Here is a 17,601-nt window from a genome sequence, read left to right on the forward strand (position 1 = left end):
GTAGTTTACACGGAGATTAGCCTAATATAACGATTGCAATAGTAAGTGTACACAAGAAAATAGCCGCCCCTCAAACCATCCTGCTGTATTGATTTAAAGGAAAATGTATTTTCTACTCCTATTTTATGTTTATGGATACAACTCTAAACCTGCATTTGTCTGTTATCATCAATATCATTGTCATTGAACAGTGAGCACTGTTTAAAAGTTAGTTTTAAAAAAGCAGTGCAACAAAACAAGACCTTATTGATCTTACACCTCTGACATGGCAAAATAAATCAAATATAGACTATTATTATAATTGTTGTTGTTATTGTCAATAATATCAATGATGAGATAATGAATTGTGGTAAAATATCATTACAATTGTATGGAAGAAACTTAAAACAGGCATTTTACATGAGAAATATATAGACAATATACATTATGGTTATCGTTGTTTTCATGCAAATTTTTAAAAAACTATAGCAATATAAATAATATCAATATTAATATTAAGTATTTGTGTATTTATTTATTTATACATATATTTATTTTTTATCAAATGTAGCATTTCATTCATGCTTATCTTTGGTCAAAAAGACACATTTAAAGTGTATTCCCAAACTGTAATACTACTTTTGACCAATAGGGGGCAATAGAGAGTGGACAAACAGCGATACACACTTCAAGAACAGCCTACCTCATGGGGACTGCAGTACTAGTGTGTATACACTAGGGGAGCATTCATACACACACACACACATTTTTTTCTTGAAAATGGTTTCCAGGGGACTTCTGAGAAAACTACATGGGGCATGTCTAGACACTGTTCTGAAGCTTGTAGGAGGGGTTTGCCGGTGGGGACCTCAGTTTTTGTCCCCACGGTGACACGAGTCCCCATGGGTCTGTGTGCAGTCAGGTCAAAGTCCCCACCGGGATACAAAGACAAACACACACACACACACACACACACACACACACACACACACACACACACACAGAGTGAAAGGCTGGATTATTCTACGGTGACTGTGAATTCTTTGTATCGAGGAGATGGACAGTGAAGAGACAGGAAGCATGCTTTGCACTTCCAGTGCATCTGATGTTGATTTGATGACTGTCTGTCTGTCTGTCTGGCATTCATAAAAAACAACATGTGTCATCTACAGTGAGGCTGAATCACATTGTCATGAGGAAAATCATCTTAGAACACTAACGAAGGTGCAGATTTGAAGCAAATGAGTACGAGCACTGCTGTTAATATCCATTATAGAATTAAATATTCAGTGGGGTGATTATAAAGCACTGCTGGATAATCTGATTAATTAGCTGTGGCTAATCGCTATGTTTCTGTTCTCCAGCTAAATGTCTTTCCAACAATTCGCATCTTTTCCCTCCACTCCGAACGAGCCAATCACAGACGATGTCTGAACGGGGGACAGGAAGTGATGTAATTGACATTGTTTACCGTCCTCCCCGAATATGTTTCTGTGCTGCAACACATGGCTGCTGCTCTCCACGCAGCATTTGGCTCCAGAGCGTATCCCAGAATGATGCAACACCACGACTCGTCTGCCTCACCCTCCCAGACCTTCACGTCACCACAGCAACCCTAATGGCTGACTCAGACCGCATCACACACACAGTGACAGCTGCTGTGTGTCGCCTCCACACACAGACACATTTATACAAACACACAATTGTTAAGCAAAGCAAAGTGAGAAATAAAGCAGGGGAGAAAGAGACGGACTCACACGTCCACATTGTGGTCTTATGATGGGAGCCAAACTTAGCCTCAGGGTGCGGTTGTCGACCCACATTTAAAAACATGCAGCCTTATCTCAGTGTAGCCACTTTAAAACGTACCAGTAGCTACAGTGCATCATAAAACCACTCATGAAGCCAAAACCATGCTTGGCTAGGTCCCTAGTGTATAATGACAACAGATAGATATTGCCATATGTCATATTTTGCTGCTTACTGATTAAGAAAACCAAAAAGGTGAAAACGTACGAGGCATCTATCGCTCTAAACTTCCATGTCTGTGGTCTTTCCCAGGAGAAATCCTCTGGCGACAGGAGGCGATGCATTTAATGTTTACAACAGCAGCAGAAGCGGATCTGATATAAATAGCCCTCTGTAGTTAGAGGAGCTGGAGCAGCGATAGCCCGAAGAAAAGAGATATATTTAAACGCATTAAACTCCAAAGAGAACAACATCTGAGGGAGGTATTGTGATACCGACTCGCTGCAAAGTGACTTTTTGAAAGTGTAGCGTAGAAACACCACAGTAAAGACGGCTTAATGCTGAAGATGTTGCCAGATTGAAAAACATGACTCTTGTGTATTAACACTTTATGCATTAACCTAAAATGTAATAAATAATAGAATCAACGCTGCAGCTTTGCAACAGTGGAAACAAAGAGAATAGAGGGTGTGTGGTGCTAGACAGCACCTCTAAGGTGTGAGTACAACCAATAGGAGGTCAAGACCAATAGAAGAGCAGCAGCTTGTTCCCTTTGAAAATGCTGACGTCAGGTCAGTAAATCAATGGGTGATAGATAAGGGAGCCTGAATTGGTCTTGCAACCCTGGAGGTATTTTGGGAGAAAGGAAGCCCCCCCCCCCCCCCCCCCCCAGACCCTGAGGGGTATAAAGAACAAACCAGGCAAGACGAGACAGTGGAGCAACCTCCGGACAAACGGACAGACAGACGGCTGGTGGTCCCCAATGACGGGCTCCACTGCGGATTTACAGACATGAAAGAGTGCAGGAGAGGTAGACCATCGTTTGTTCCTCTCTAAACTTCGAACAAAAAGAGAAACTGGTCTTATATGATGCAGATAACGACCAGACACAATGTTGTCAGCTGGGCCGATATGAGCTATAATGTTGCTGCTCTTTTTCCCCTTTTTAAAAATCTTACTTCATCACCTGCGAGCATTACTGTTTTTGTTTGATAGCAGTTAAACAATACAGTCTGTATGAAATGTTCTCATCCTAAATTTGAGAGTGCACAAAGGAGCACGCCATGGCTGCTCCGGGGGTATCAGTCTTTAAGTCTTTGATTCTATTTGACATTTGAATCTAGTCGGCCTACTTTACCTCCCCTCATAAATGAAGAATAGACCAAAAGCAAAACAATCACTGGTCAACTACAACTGGATGTATGACTGCAGTTTAGTGGATTTACCAGCCAAGGATGCTTCTTGGAGTAAGATTATATGTATTAGGACAAAAAATGGAAAAAGAAAATGCAACAAAGAAAAAAGAATTATTTGAATATTTCTGAATTCATGCAGCCAGATAAAGACTGAACAGCAGCATTCATCCCGACAGGACCACAGCGCCGTGCAAGGAGATAATTAATCACTGCGGTGTCAGTAGAGCACCTCACCTCGTGTGGCTTTATGTGTGTTAATGCAGCATGTGGGTAAAAAGTGTCCCATGCAGCAGAAAACACCATGTGGTGCAGAAAAGCGGCCACAGGCGTCACATGAGCAGTTGGCGAGAGGAACAAACGGGCAGAACACCTCCATGTAGCCAGCATCCGCACAGCCGGCTCTATTGTCATCACCGTACACAAAACAGCTCGCCGCCGTCCATAAGACACAGACCCGCCACATGCTCGGTGATCCCCGTGCTCCACGTCACCTGCAGGCCGACATTTAGACGTTGGCTTCACACCGATGTTATTAAACTGTATTAAAAGCACCGCCTGCCTTCCGGCCATTATCTGAGAAAGTGAAGTTATTATTCCTGTGGAGTCTAAGAGAGGGTTACCCAGCGCTCTGAACAAGCGCGTACCGATAAAGAGATCATAAAAAAAATGGATTATTAATAATCCAAGAGAATTAATGAAGCACATGGCCTGCAGCGGAGTCGTTTTTGGTGCATCGAATTCATTCTCCTGAAAGCGTGTGTGCACAACGTTCTTCAGAGGATGTTTCTGGAGGCAGCTTTCACAATAAGAGCATAAGAGCAGGAGAATGTGTGGTAAACTAATTCACAAACTTCAATTCACCATCTAACTGTTCGAGCATTACATATTATAATAGAGCAGAACATTTCAGTTGGTTAATGTATTAGTTAACAGATATTTTGAGAGTTGATTAAACACGCGGGTACATTTTTGAAGTGATCACACAAAACATTATCTGGTTCAAGCTTCTGCAACGTGAAGATTTGCTGCTTTTCTTTGCTTTATGTCACTGCAAGTCAAACATTTTGGGGCTTTGGACTGTTGGTCGGACAAAAAAAAAACAATTTTAATGCGTCACCTCGGCCATGAGGAAATCGTGATGGATATTTGTTCACTTATTTCTGTCCTTTTTAAAGATCAAACAATTACTGGAAAAGATAATTGGCAGATAAATCCATAAGGAAAAATGTGTTGCAGCCCAGTTGCATATAAAATCTTTAACTTAGATCTGTTGAACAGTTAAGATGTATTGTATATCCTGAATTTAAATACTTAAAACTCTATTCCTGAAAACAAAGAGGTATTTCAACTGGTTAATCAATTTACCCTCTGCAACATTATTGAATAACACTGTCATATGAATAAATAACTGTATTAAGCACCAACAGGAGCCAGAGCACACAGTGCTTCAGGTTAACTGTTGGTGTGAGTGCTTTTATGGCCCTGCGTGGCCCCTGCTGAGCAGATAATGACTGACCCGTGGCCCTTGAAGGGGAACATTAGTATTTGGCCAAACCTCCATGTTGATTATGACAGCAGCAATAGCCTCAGCAGCAGACAGAAATAGTGAAATCCGCACTGGCACTTAGGAGAGAGAAAGAACGATCAACGTTGGCACAACAGGACAACCAGAGGAAGAGATGCAGACGGCCCAAATACAAGATCAATATCTGCAGTGGAAAGAAGCACACAATACCCCAGAGAGGAGCATGTCCCACCCCAAAACAGATGTGCTCGCTCCGTTCCATTATTCATTTTGAGAAGTTATACGCAGAAAAAAAAGAAGCTCAGACACGCCCTTCATGTTCCATAACAAGGGAGAGGCTGATGATCGCGTCCACAAACTGCTGCACTGCTCTCCTGTCTCTTCCACACACGTTTCTATTCGCCGCCCCTTCTTTCGCTGACTCTTCACAGAAGCCGCAGCGTCACCAGGCGAAGCTATACCTGACTCTCATCACCCTTTTAAAGTTTCTAAAAAAAGCAGATTACAGACGTGAGATCCACTGCTGTGTTTAGCCAAAGTCCTCCTGGTACAAAAACACGTTAGAGAATAGAACACATTCAAAATATTGAGTTCCAGGCTGGATTGTTTTTTTTTAGTCACAAATAACACTCCCTCACCACTGAAGTAAAAATGAACTCACTTCCTAAACTTCCTTCAATACACAATGGCCATGGGCCGGCCAGACAAGTCCTCAACACCAACTATAGACGAGGAGAGAAAACAGGTTCACATTATAGAAGGAAACCTTTACAAACACGTATATTCTGCTCTTTGCTGATCATAACACTGAGCCGGAAACACATTTAAAGTAAGTTTTTCAGAAGAAAGAACAGACCAACACAAGTGGAGATATAAAAGGTCTGAGTGCACTATTATGCATTCACATATTTGCCTCAGTTATCGCCTCCACTGTAACTGTGTAAGTGGACACGTATGAAGGCAGGCTGGGCCTCAGTCTAGCTGGGACGTTGCTGCTGCTGCTGCTTCCTCTCTGAGAGTCCGTCCTGTGACACTGACACAGTTTTTAAAAAATGCAACCGCCTGTAGAGACAACCAGCCTGCTGGCAAAACCACATTTGCGGGGAGGAGGCGGGAAACAAGGCAGAATGAAAGGTCGAAAAGGAAAGGAGCAACGCCAGACTGGATGGTATTATCTGCACATTCTATGGCTCAAAGTCAAAAAAGAATTTGAATTCGTACAGCTTGAGGGAGGAGGAGACTAACAAGACTCAGTGGTGTGCAGCCTACAGAGGGACACACCGGTCCAGTATGAGTGTTATAAACCCTGACCTGGACAGAATGCTGTCTCCACTGGTTGGCCCACCTTTAATAACACGAAATACAATTAAGAGATATGATTATGATAATAAAATCAAGCTGCTGCTTTCAATTGTTTTGAACAGTTGTGTAACTTTGGTATTTGCCATGCATCTAGCATTTTAACTAAATCCATCCCTATTTCTGTGACCTGATACATAGACAATAATTACACTATTTAAAAAATGTTGCACACATTTGTATGTAAGAGGCATACAAATAAGACATCTTAAAGGTCTTTGTCAATGTACGATGAGATATCAGTGTTAAAGACACTGTAATGCAGTCGTGGTACATCGTCTTCCCTATTTCCTCCTAAGTTTTTACATCTCATGTGATGATGACAGCGAGAATCAAACTCAACACAAAGAGAGCGGATGCATGTAGGCCAGCTACATCTGCCCCACGAAAACAAAGCCTCCTCACAGGAGGAGAGGAGGAGGAGGAGGAGGGTCCGATTTAAGGAAAAACACATCTGACGCTATATTACTGAGTGGAATAGGCCTACGGTGCCTTAATATACACACTTCAGACAATATAAAGAGACTCAAAGGAGGACCCCGGAGTTTAGTGTGTTTCCAGTGAGATAACACACAAAGCGACCTTCACTGTGATGTGCATCCTGTCTCCTTAGCCTCCGTGCGGTTACAGAAGGGAGCGTCTAATATAACCAACAAGGCAATAACAAATAATAATAGCACAGAGGGCAAACGTGGCCGGTGTTTTTTTTTATTCTTTTTTTTAAATGTCGAGGCTGTGTCGCTTTACAAAGGCGGAGCAGGCTGGTCATGCTGCTGCCATCAGTAAACCAGGAGCCACCCAGTCACAACATGGTATTGTTGCTTATTACATTTGATGCATGCAAACTGAATGCAGGTTTCAGTGCGAGAAGTAAAGTAAAGTATCCGCTCCTCTCACCCGTGTTTCCTCTCTGGTGCGTGTTTCAGTTGAAGGTGTGTTCAGTCTTGGCTCCGTGCGTCGGCCTTCTCTCCCTCCGTCGCTCAGCGATAACGCTTCTCTCCCTGCAAAATAGCGGCGAGACGCGAGCCGACCGACATCCTGTGAAAGACGCGTCCAGTCAGCGGGAATGGTAAACACACAACTTCCGGGGGAAACTTTCAGAATAAAATCAGAGCGACCACGCTTTGTGAGTGAGGCATGTGTCAAGCCTCGCCTGGCAACCATATGCACAACTAATCATGTGACCACAGATTAAGCAAAATGTAGTTCAACATCCCTAAATCTGTGGGGAGAGATTAGCACTTAGACAACTGTGATATAAAAGTCAGGACAAAACAATATGGTTCTGATAATATGTATTTATATACAGTATACACACATATATATATATATATATATATATATATATATATATATATATATATATATATATATATATATATTCACCTCCTTGTACATACATAATAGTTATATATTTATATTTATTTGGTCAGTTTTGTTGTCCTTTTTGTTGTTGTAAGTCTATTTTAACTAAATAGTTTTTTGAACTGTGTGTACCGTAAGTACACTGAGAGCAACTTAAGACCACAGTCTAATTTCTTGTATGTGTACACAATGAAGCTAATTGTTGATCAATTTAAACTAAGGAAATTGAGGAGGTATGGCAACCTAGTCCCACCACAACTAAAAATATAATATGGAGATTGCTATGTATCAATAATCAAACAATTCATTTAAAAAAATGTGACAAAACATTGTCTTGATGTCCATATAGAAGATGCAACTAATAAGACAGTTCTAACATTGGATCACTTCTTTTTAAATTCCATCATAATGAAGGCGTGTGTTTTAATTACTGTATTTAAATAGAAATAGATAGGCTTTGATATGTGGACCATGTATCTTCAATTTGATGTACTAGTTTTATTTATTTAAAAATAATGGTGTTGTTACCCTTTATCCTTGTGATACAGCCAGTCTTGTAATAGTACATTGTTGTTACCCAAAATATCATTGTTTTTGGTATAACTTGTTTAATAAGTTTGATTTCTTAATAGGAGAAAGGTCAAGGTTTTTGACTGAAGTAGGCTACAAGAACTGAAGCATAATTGTTGCATTCATGTGTTTTTTTTAATTTAACATGGTCATGTTGATTGGACTATAATAAATCAGATGCAGCTGAAATAACACCAACAGACATTTACAGCTTATGGAAAAAGAAAAATACCCTACAGATGGCAAAGTAGCTGACATCACTGGATCAGAGGATTAGACATGCATCTTATCTCATTTTCAGAAAAAGAAAAAAACAACTTTTAATTTTGAAAGCAGATATCGTAATTTCCGGGGTTCAGATGTACGTCTCTGTCTAGCTTGACACAGTTCATCCACAGCAGCGCCTGCGTCTACACTTCCAACCATGGACGCTTCCAACTCGACCAGAAGCCGTCAGCCAGAACCGGGAGGGCGGGTTGCCTGGACTCACTGGTCACGTTTCAGGGTGTTTTGTGACTTTACCATGATGTGTCTGCTGCACAATGCGCAGCTCAAATTAAGAAGGATGTCTACAGAACTTCAAGAACGAAAGAAATTATCGAATTTAATGACGATTTTGCAACAAGAATATAACGACGTTACATTTACTGGAGTCATTTTGAAACGATATTTCATTTTAGCTTGTGACAATATACTGTCACAGTGACTGAAAGCTTTAAAACCTATTCACAGCTGAACATAAGCGGAATAATTAATCCACTTTGAGTTCACTGAAATGTTTTGATTGCATATATTAAAAAGTAAAAGAATAATCAGACCAGTCTACTCAGAGAAATCCGCACCAGGCTGCAAAATTGATATAAATATATGATATGCTGCCAACGACTTAATTTAAGTTTTAAAGTATTTGAAATGTGCATATCCACTAAAATAACACCCCAAAACATTCGATATTTTTTGCTTTAAAAAAATATATTTCAAAATCGACAACGTTGTCTGGCTCAATTACGCCCCCTCCCTTTCGACGTGAAAGCACTCGATTTAAGTCTTTGGAAGTACCGGCTGGCGAGGGCGGAGCGCTTGTTTGTTTTTCGAACAACGGACCCTGTACGCTTTTTATTTTTTATTTGAGCTATTGTCGGCGACTTCACCACAGTTTGCTTTTAATCCGGAACACCGGCATTTACCTTTGTGTGTTTAAAAAAAATGGTGGTGTCCGTATTAGAAGTTATACGTAATTTTAGTTTAACTGACAATATCGGCATTACGGCAGACGAGGTGTCCCAAATCGAACCCCCTCTGTCCGTTGGAGGGGCGTTGTCAGTTGGAGCAGGAACGCGCCGCTCGTGCTTTTTCTGCCAGCGAATGAACGAACAACATGGACGATCCGCGGGACGTTCAAACTACCAAGCGAAACGGGAGCTCCGGGTCGTCGTTGTTGTCGGCCGGTTCCGCGATGGCCATGGAGATTAAGCGGAAGAAAATACGACAGAGCACGTTGTACCTGCAGACAGAGGTACGATCAGACGGATAACGTCACGGAGGGGGGTCGCGCGCGTGCTCTGCCGTCAACACGATTTATAATGACGTAAACAAGCTAATCAGCTGTTTAAGTTTACACTGATTCAATAACAACTCTTCGATAGGCTGTGATCAAATAACGTGTAAATAACGACTTTCATTTTCTAACTTGTCTTTCTGAAGCACTCACACACGCATACCTACACGCACACACCTACACACACCATCCCCAGCGGGTCGGTTGTTATCCAATACGGGAGTTGACCCTTTTATCGCCATTCAGGTCCCTGAAACCAGATCTACGCACTGTGCATTGTTGAATGCTGCTGAGCATGAGCAGGAATAAAGCTCTCCTCTAATGTCATTGCAGACCAAAAGCCCAAATCTTCTGTGTGACAGTCTGCAGACAATAGAGGAAGTGGATGTGATTGTACATACCACAGATTTATAAGAAGCTAAAGGTTCATATTTTAGTTTGTAACATGATGTTTGTAATCCTAAAACAACTGTGCATGTACATCTGAACTTCACTTGACAATTTATAACCTCACCAAGACCAAATTTCCAAATTGAAAAGGCAATATTTAGAATGTATTACTCCATCTAGGCCACAGATACGTGTGTTAAAACTTCCCAAACACGTTTTTTCTGCCACTACTCACTTATATATTACCATCTGGATAAAGTCATGTGCTCACTATTTCGCCCTGTTGAACATATACACACAGTATGTTGACAATTATGAATCTAACTGATTATTAGTGCCTTTCATAACCACTCCTCTCCTATTCTGCTCGCATCATTTCCCATCACGATCTGCCACAAAAGTTGCTCTTCAAGTGTGACATTTTCAAACGTATCATTGTCAAAAAGGGTTCTTGTTTCTGTGTATAATTTATGTGCGTTACTTCACTGAGTGGTGGAACAACACTTGCCGAAAACAACATTCAAGTGCAACTTCAGTTTAACTCCACTTTGGTCCTTGTATTCATTCTTGTGTGTGTGTGTGTGTGTGTGTGTGTGTGTGTGTGTGTGTGTGTGTGTGTGTGTGTGTGTGTGTGTGTGTGTGTGTGTGTGTGTGTGTGTGTGTGTGTGTGTGTGTGTGTGTGTGTGTGTTTTTGGTCATCTTTCCCTTTTGCGTGTTCTGTCCGAGAAGAACACCGACGTGCAGGAAAAGCTGGACTTTGAGATGCGAATGCGTGAGGGTGCGTACAAGCTGCTGCTGGCCTGCAGTAAGAGAGAGCAGGTTCTCAACGCCTCCAAGAACCTGCTGACCTGTCACGCCAGGATCAGAGCTTATCTCGCACAGCTGCAGAAGAAGAAAGAGGAGCAGCAGCACGGGATTGGAGCAGTCATGAGGTGAGGGGCTGGATGCTCGCTGTGTTCTCAGGTGTGGAGGGTGTCCTGGTGTTATCTTAAGCTCTGTGTTTTTTTTTCTCCAATTTTATTTCAGATGTTCAGATCCAGATGATCGTGTTCCCTGTAATGGGACAATTGCAATGTCTGGTAAGATCTCTCCCCTCTGTTCAGAATAGTTTAACACTGGAGAGTGTCTGTGCGTAATAACTTATAATAGTAATACTTTCTAAGATGACTTATTTTTGCAAAATGTTTCTTTGTTAATTCACTTGTTCCCTCTGCGGATTTAGGGCTGCGCATGCCTTTGATGTGGAGGGATTCAGCCTACTTCAACAACAGAGGCAGTAAGTTGCTTTGCCTCCTCTCGTGCCCTCTGTTTAGCTTCGCCTCATGTCATTTCACACACTGCACGTCCCGCTCCTGTTTGTTAGGCTCCCGTCGGGTGGCCGTGTTCTGTCTGATGCAGATTGGCTCGGAGGTGTTTGACACAGAAATGGTGGTGGTGGACAGATCGGTCACTGATGTCTGCTTTGAGGGAGTCACCGTCTTGTGAGTATAATACGCTTAGAACAGCTGCACTTACTTTAGGGAAGCCCCATTCTGGTGCTGCTGTGCAGTGGTGGAAAGAAAATGTCTGTATTGAGTATGTTGCTGGAAATGTGTTCTTTATTTTGTATCATGGATATCAGAATATGTATTAGAGTTTATTTCTACAAACACTGACACATCTATTGTTTGGAATATTCCAGGTCACAGTCACTGTGCAGTGATATTTATTATTTATACATCTTCAGTGTTTGGTTTGAAGTTGTTTTTTAATCTTGCTCTAACGTGGTTTATAGAGATGTTATTGTTTATGCTCTGATTGAAACGTCTCCGTCCTCTCATAGTAAAGAAGCAGTTCCTCAGTTTGAGCTGAAGGTGGAGCTGTGGAGCTGTGCCCTGGAGGAAGAGCTCACGATGGCAAATACGCCAAAGAAACTGGCCAAGAAGCTCCGCCACTCCTTTGGAAAGACGGCTGGGAAGAAGCTGAGCCCTCTGCTGGACAGTCCGGACCCTGACACCTTCCTGCAGCACAACCCCATCCCCTTGTATGTATTGTGTTTCCCCATAAAACCCTTTACAGAATCCTGGCTCCGAGGTTTAAGATTCTTGCAGTTGGGAACAGACTCAATTATGGCATTTTACTGGAACGACTGGTGTAGCCCCACTGTACCCCGACGTAAACCAATATTTTCGGGTTTTGAATACTGACATGCTTAGGGACATTCACTGATTGTGTTTTCGTGCCAATAATAACTATTTTATTGAAAAAAGTGCATGTTTTTAATGTTCCCGCCCAGCTGTATTTTATTTGTACTCAACGGCATTTAAATCTCTCAAACTGAACATCTGTAAGTGATATAAACCAGCTGTCGGTGGGGAAGAAACATTGGGATCATTAGGCCTTTGAACAAAGAGATCATTTACACAAAGGAAAAACTGCTGGGTATGTGTGCACATGTTTGAGTTGAAGGGTTAGTCTCTTTAATATGAGGGTTAGAGTTGAGCATGAATCTTTTATGGTTAAGCCTGGGAAGCCAAGGAATGCAAATAAGTCGATGCAGGAAACTTTTAAAGGACGCTAAACTCTGTGTTTGTGTGTACTCCTACCTGTACCAGTGGAGCCAAGTACAACCTGCTGGCCCACACTTCACTGTGTCTGCCTGAGGCTGAAGGCAGCTTCCAGTCTCACTCCCTCATCGTCCTCCAAGACGGTAAGAAGCAAAGGCACAGAAATGTGATATCTGGGGTTATAAATGGATTCAGCTTTTTAGTCTCTGATTTAAATCAGCACTGTGGTAATGATCCAGTATTTTTACACTATTAAAATTAAACAAAATACACAATGATTGAAGTTCAGCGTGGAAAACGTTCCTTGCTTTGCGTGAGCGATTAAATGGATACGAATGTGAGTGCTGAGGCAGGTTTTTGTCATCTAGCTCTTAATTTCATGAGTAAACATTTGGTACGAGTTTGCGGCATGTGGTGTTTAGATCCACAGTGCACATTGCGGGTTATTGATAAGGCTCATATGACAAGAAGCAGTTCTAATGTGTGTTTGAGGTGTAACACTACACCGTTGTAACCTGAAAGGTTTAGGAATATTTAACAAATGATAAAAAAGGAAAGTTGTTTAATTGTGGTGGGTTTTTACCTTTTCACTTAAGATTGAAACAGTTCTTAACGAGGGCCTTTAAAAAGCATATAGTACTTTATTAACATGTAGGTTTTATCTTCATCCACACAGCTGAGTGGTCCTCTTGGCTTCCGCTTTATGGCAACCTCTGCTGCCGGTTGGTGGCCCAGCCGGCCTGCATGACACAGAGCATGATGACCGGCTACCTGAGCCAGAAGGTGCGTTCACTGCTGTTATCGTTAGCGTTAGCTCGATAGCTGGTTCCTGGGTTCATACTTTAGTTTGATTTTTCAGCAAACTGTGGCGGGGATGTACCGCTGCTGCAGTCTTTACTGTGTGCTGAGTTCTGGCATTTTGTCTTGCTACTTCACCCCGGAAGAAATTGATGCTAAAGTGCAGCCCACTCTCAGCGTACCCGTCAACAAGGTAAGACCGAATCTCTGGCTACAGGGCAGCTATCACACAGTACGGGAAGAAGTTACACTGATGCTTCTGTGTGAATGTATTTATGAGATAAATAATCCCTTTTAACATTTGCAGAATAACAATATATAGATCCTGCTTGCATCTTTGGCATTTTACTGCTGAATCATTTGTTTTCTGCAATATCAGCGATGTACCGTTTGGCGCATATCTCCAACAGCACCATCACCGTAAGCTAAGTTGTTTGTGTTGTGTCTGCAGGACACCCGGATCCGCGTGATGGAGAAAGAGTCGGCAGGCCAGAAATCCAGGAGTCTGTCCATCGTCAACCCGTCACCAGAGGGGTCTGAGAGCATCGTCTTCACCACAGAGACCAGCCAGGAGCTGGAGGACTGGTTGGACGCCCTCCACCAGCACCTCTATGATCAGAGTGAGTGTGTGTGTGTGTGTGTGTGTGTGTGTGTTTCAGTGTAAACATACAGCAGAAGTGTGTATATAAAAGGTATAGGTTACATGCAGTGTGTACAGAGCAGGTATATTTTCTAAAAAGGGCTCGTGGTGGAGTGCGTGTATGTCGGTCTGTTTGGGCAAGAAAGGTTGCTGCACATGTTTTTAGCTAAACTTAGCGAGAAAAGATAGCATAACCTCTTATCTCTCTCATGCCTCTCCTTGTTTACAACCAGGCCAGTGGCTGCAATGCTGCAACCAGCTAATGAAGATTGAGGTCGCGTCACCGCGGAAGCCATCCCTCTTCCTCACCAAGCAGGCTGACTCTGTTTACAATGACCTCAGTGAGTAGAGTAATTGGAGCGAGTGGGTGAAGTGACTGAGACCGAGGTTGATGATTCGCTGGCTTCAGGATTTTGTATATTACGTCGTTTATAGAAGATGTGATGCTCGAAACAAATGTGAAATCAGTGAAATTACTTTATTACATTAAACACGCATAATTGCTTTAATTTAAGCAGTGAAGCATTTAAATAAAACCCTTTTACATTATATTTCTCTGCATTTTAATAAAACTACTTTAATGGAGAGAAAAAAACGTTAATTTAACATTTTGCCTGATCTATTTCACTTCACTTCAATGTTTATTTTTTGACGTGCAGGTATAAATTCACCTGGCAAGTTTGAGAGCATCACAGACATCATCCACAACAAGATAGAGGAGACAGACGGCCGCTTTCTGATTGGTCACGAAGAGGAGAAGGACGCGCCTAATTGGTCCTCCCTGTTTGAAGGGTCCCATTCAGTGGTAGTGCAGAGAGCTAATCTGTCCCAGAGCAAAACCTCCACCCCTTGTTCAAGCCCCAACACCAGCTCTACAGCCATCGGCAACAAGAAGCGCCGTGCTCCGCCCCCGCCTTCTGCTCCTCCCAGCCGTCCTGCCAGACCTCCCCTCCCCACCTCTCTTCATCATCATCGTCCTCCTCCTCCCTTATACCAGGAGAAGGAGAACACTTGCACTTCACGCCCAGCCACAAGGTCCAAAACTGGCAGACCATCTCTGGATGCCAAATTCTCTGCCATCATCCAGCAGCTCCAGCGGGGCAACGCTGGAGGAGCCGGAGCCCTCGGCCGGAAAAACGCTCCATTGGGCGTCCTGGATGTACAACCACAAAGTCAGCCTCAGCCTCCTCTCCAGCAGCCGGAGCACCAGCACCACAGCTCTGAGGCCGCAGGTGAACATGCCTTCCTCAGACCAAGTCACGGTCCTGGTCCTGTTCCTGCAGCGAGGAGCAAACTGAGGAAGTCGTTCAGAGAGAGGATGAACCTTAAAGCCTTGTGAACTCGACCTTCGACAATAACTAACCCTAACCAAGCACTAATATGAATATCTACAACGCAGTTACAACTTTCCAAATGAGCTCCAAAGCCTTGATCGAATCCGATATCAATATATATTTTAATGCTCCTAAAGAGCAATAATTGGATATTTGATTTTGGTCAACATTTAAAGGATTAGTTCAAATTTCGTAAAATGTGTTTCATCTCACAAATTGGATGAAAAGAACAATATCACTCATCTGTACACTAAATATGAAACTGGAGGCGCTTAGCTTAGCTTAGCATAAAGACTGGAAACGGGTAGCCTAGCTCTGTCCAAAGGTAACATCTGCCTACCAGCACCTCTAAAACTTGAAAAATGTTTTTTTTTGTAATCCAAAAACTGAACTGAAAAATTGTAATGCTTTGGTTTTTTATAAAGATTTAATAAACAAGATCAAATGTATCAATTAGTGAGCTTTAAAGGTCTTGGTTGATAGATTTTCTTTACCTTTGGTCAGAGTCAGGCCCCCTGCTTTCAGTTTTTATGCTAAGCTAACCAGCTACCGGCTCCGACTTCACATTGCACCGATAGATAAGAGAGTGTTATCGACTTTCTCGTCGTATTACCCAATAATGTCGACCCATTTCTTCAATCTTAAGGACGGGTGGGTGACCCGGTCTCTTCAAAAACAAAAGATCCTCACAATGTCCATCACGGCGACCCAAATCCCCGTCGGCACCTCCAATCACAACATCGATATCGTATCTCCACTCTCCATTTAAGAACTCTTTCACGTGCAGCTTAACCCATAGACGAAATTGAAAGCTGTACGTTGGCCCGAGCACCGCCATCATCAATCCCACTAAAAGAGAGAGGCTCTTTTCTCCGCTCTGGAACATGGAGCGGAGAAAAGAGCCTTTGCAAAAGCACTCAAATTGGAATTGATCCATTGGCCGACTGAACGAGTCATTCCTTTTGGAACTATTGACTTATTCCACTCACTGTGACAACTTTATGACCACTATAGCTGATTTTAAGGGAACGGGTTTTTAGGAGCAATTGCAAGCACTAATGTGACTTCTCAGAGGTCTTAATAATGGAGTGACCTTGGTTTTCAGTGGCTACACAGTGTGTCCAACATAATTCAACACTGCAGCCTGTAAATGCCATGAACATAATCGAATGAATGAGTCCTTGGAGTGGCTAAAGTTATGAATGCCCTTGTGTTTTGAACATATCCAATACTGGCAGCCACTAAAACAATTCAACCACTCAACAGTCACATGTTGAAGAACTGTCTTCGTAATTATACACCGTGTACAACACATTAGGTTTAGCTACTTTCTCTGAAATTGTCTGTGCAGATGAAGCAGAGTGGTGAAAGCTGCAATCCCATTTCTTTTTTTATCTCGCCCCCTAAAATTCTGTTTAATCAAGAGGGGGAGATGTAGATTGAGGGGGGGGGGGGATTACAGGAGGGTTTAGTTTAAGCTTTGAAAGAACCTGAGAATGGATTGCACAAAAGAGGATGCTGCTCAATATTAGCATTGTGTGTATTACCAACACATTAGTCACTTTGATGTAGTGCTGTATATACCTGGGAAAACAAGGGACGGCTCCTGCGTCAGACCTCGTAGCATTAATCTTAACTGGTGCTGATGTGGCTGCAACAGCTAAAATCACCACAGTGATTATATTGCACTTCCTGTGTTGTCCATCATAATCTTGGGCTATTTTCAGTTGCAGTGAGCGTGCCAGAGACGAAGGAACATTGAATTACACGCCAATGTTTCTGACAGTTACAGTGAAAGCCAACATTTCTGTAGTGTTTCATATAAACTGTGTAGCCTGAGTGAAAGCAGGAAATGTTGCCCCTGTGGGTATTAAGCTTGAGGGAAAGCATGTGATGTAAATGTACAGCTGTTTTATGACTAAACAAGGACTGAACTTTTTTTATCGGAGCCAAACTAATGAGCCAAATTTCCAATGTTTTTTATAATGTCTGTCTTTTATGTGTCTTGTCAGGTATTAATTACGCATGACGGCAATAATTTGTAGTTTTTTTTGTCTTGTTTTTGATTTAAATGTTCTGTAATTCCTTTTCATAGTATAATACTGCCAAGTCATCTCAATTTTACTTTAGCATGTGAATTATTTAGACTTTAAGTGGCACTGTGGTTATGTACTAGTAAGTAGGGATACATTCATCTTCTTCCTAGCGCAGAATAATTTGTGTGTAGTGCAATGTAAAAAAAATAAAGAATCTGTTATTTTTGTTTCTCCAAAAGTGCAATTTTCTCCTCACTGTGTTCCCCGTTATCTTGGAATCTTAACTGTATGTTTTTTTATTGCTGATCTGCAATAAAACGGCCTACATTCTACCCTG

The 17,601-nt window shown here is 42.1% G+C and overlaps 2 protein-coding genes across 3 annotated transcripts in view; one reads left to right on the plus strand and one right to left on the minus strand.

Annotated features, from left to right (window-relative positions):
* The window catches only part of cep170aa (centrosomal protein 170Aa), a 48,994-nt gene extending 41,968 nt beyond the window's left edge, over positions 1–7,026 (minus strand). Inside the window, 1 exon segment of the mRNA XM_079280219.1 lies at positions 6,925–7,026. The gene's annotated coding sequence lies outside the window, so the exon portion shown is untranslated.
* Positions 7,027–9,340: 2,314 nt separating this feature from the next.
* rtkn2 (rhotekin 2) lies at positions 9,341–17,578 on the plus strand (the record flags this gene model as incomplete). 2 transcript variants are annotated; one of them, XM_079280623.1, is made up of 12 exons in its annotated part: positions 9,341–9,478; positions 10,640–10,842; positions 10,937–10,989; positions 11,133–11,186; positions 11,274–11,391; positions 11,733–11,933; positions 12,505–12,599; positions 13,133–13,239; positions 13,316–13,447; positions 13,706–13,874; positions 14,128–14,235; positions 14,554–17,578. In XM_079280623.1, the coding sequence occupies 12 exons, from the start codon at positions 9,341–9,343 to the stop codon at positions 15,231–15,233; spliced, it is 2,058 nt and encodes a 685-aa protein (XP_079136749.1). In that variant the 3' UTR covers positions 15,234–17,578. The 2 variants fall into 2 exon arrangements, with proteins under 2 accessions (XP_079136749.1, XP_079136750.1); XM_079280624.1 differs by lacking the exon at positions 14,128–14,235.
* Positions 17,579–17,601: the final 23 nt, after the last annotated feature.

Source organism: Melanostigma gelatinosum (genome assembly GCF_949748355.1).
Source record: "Melanostigma gelatinosum genome assembly, chromosome: 12".
In the NCBI taxonomy this organism is placed as follows: Eukaryota; Metazoa; Chordata; class Actinopteri; order Perciformes; family Zoarcidae; genus Melanostigma; species Melanostigma gelatinosum.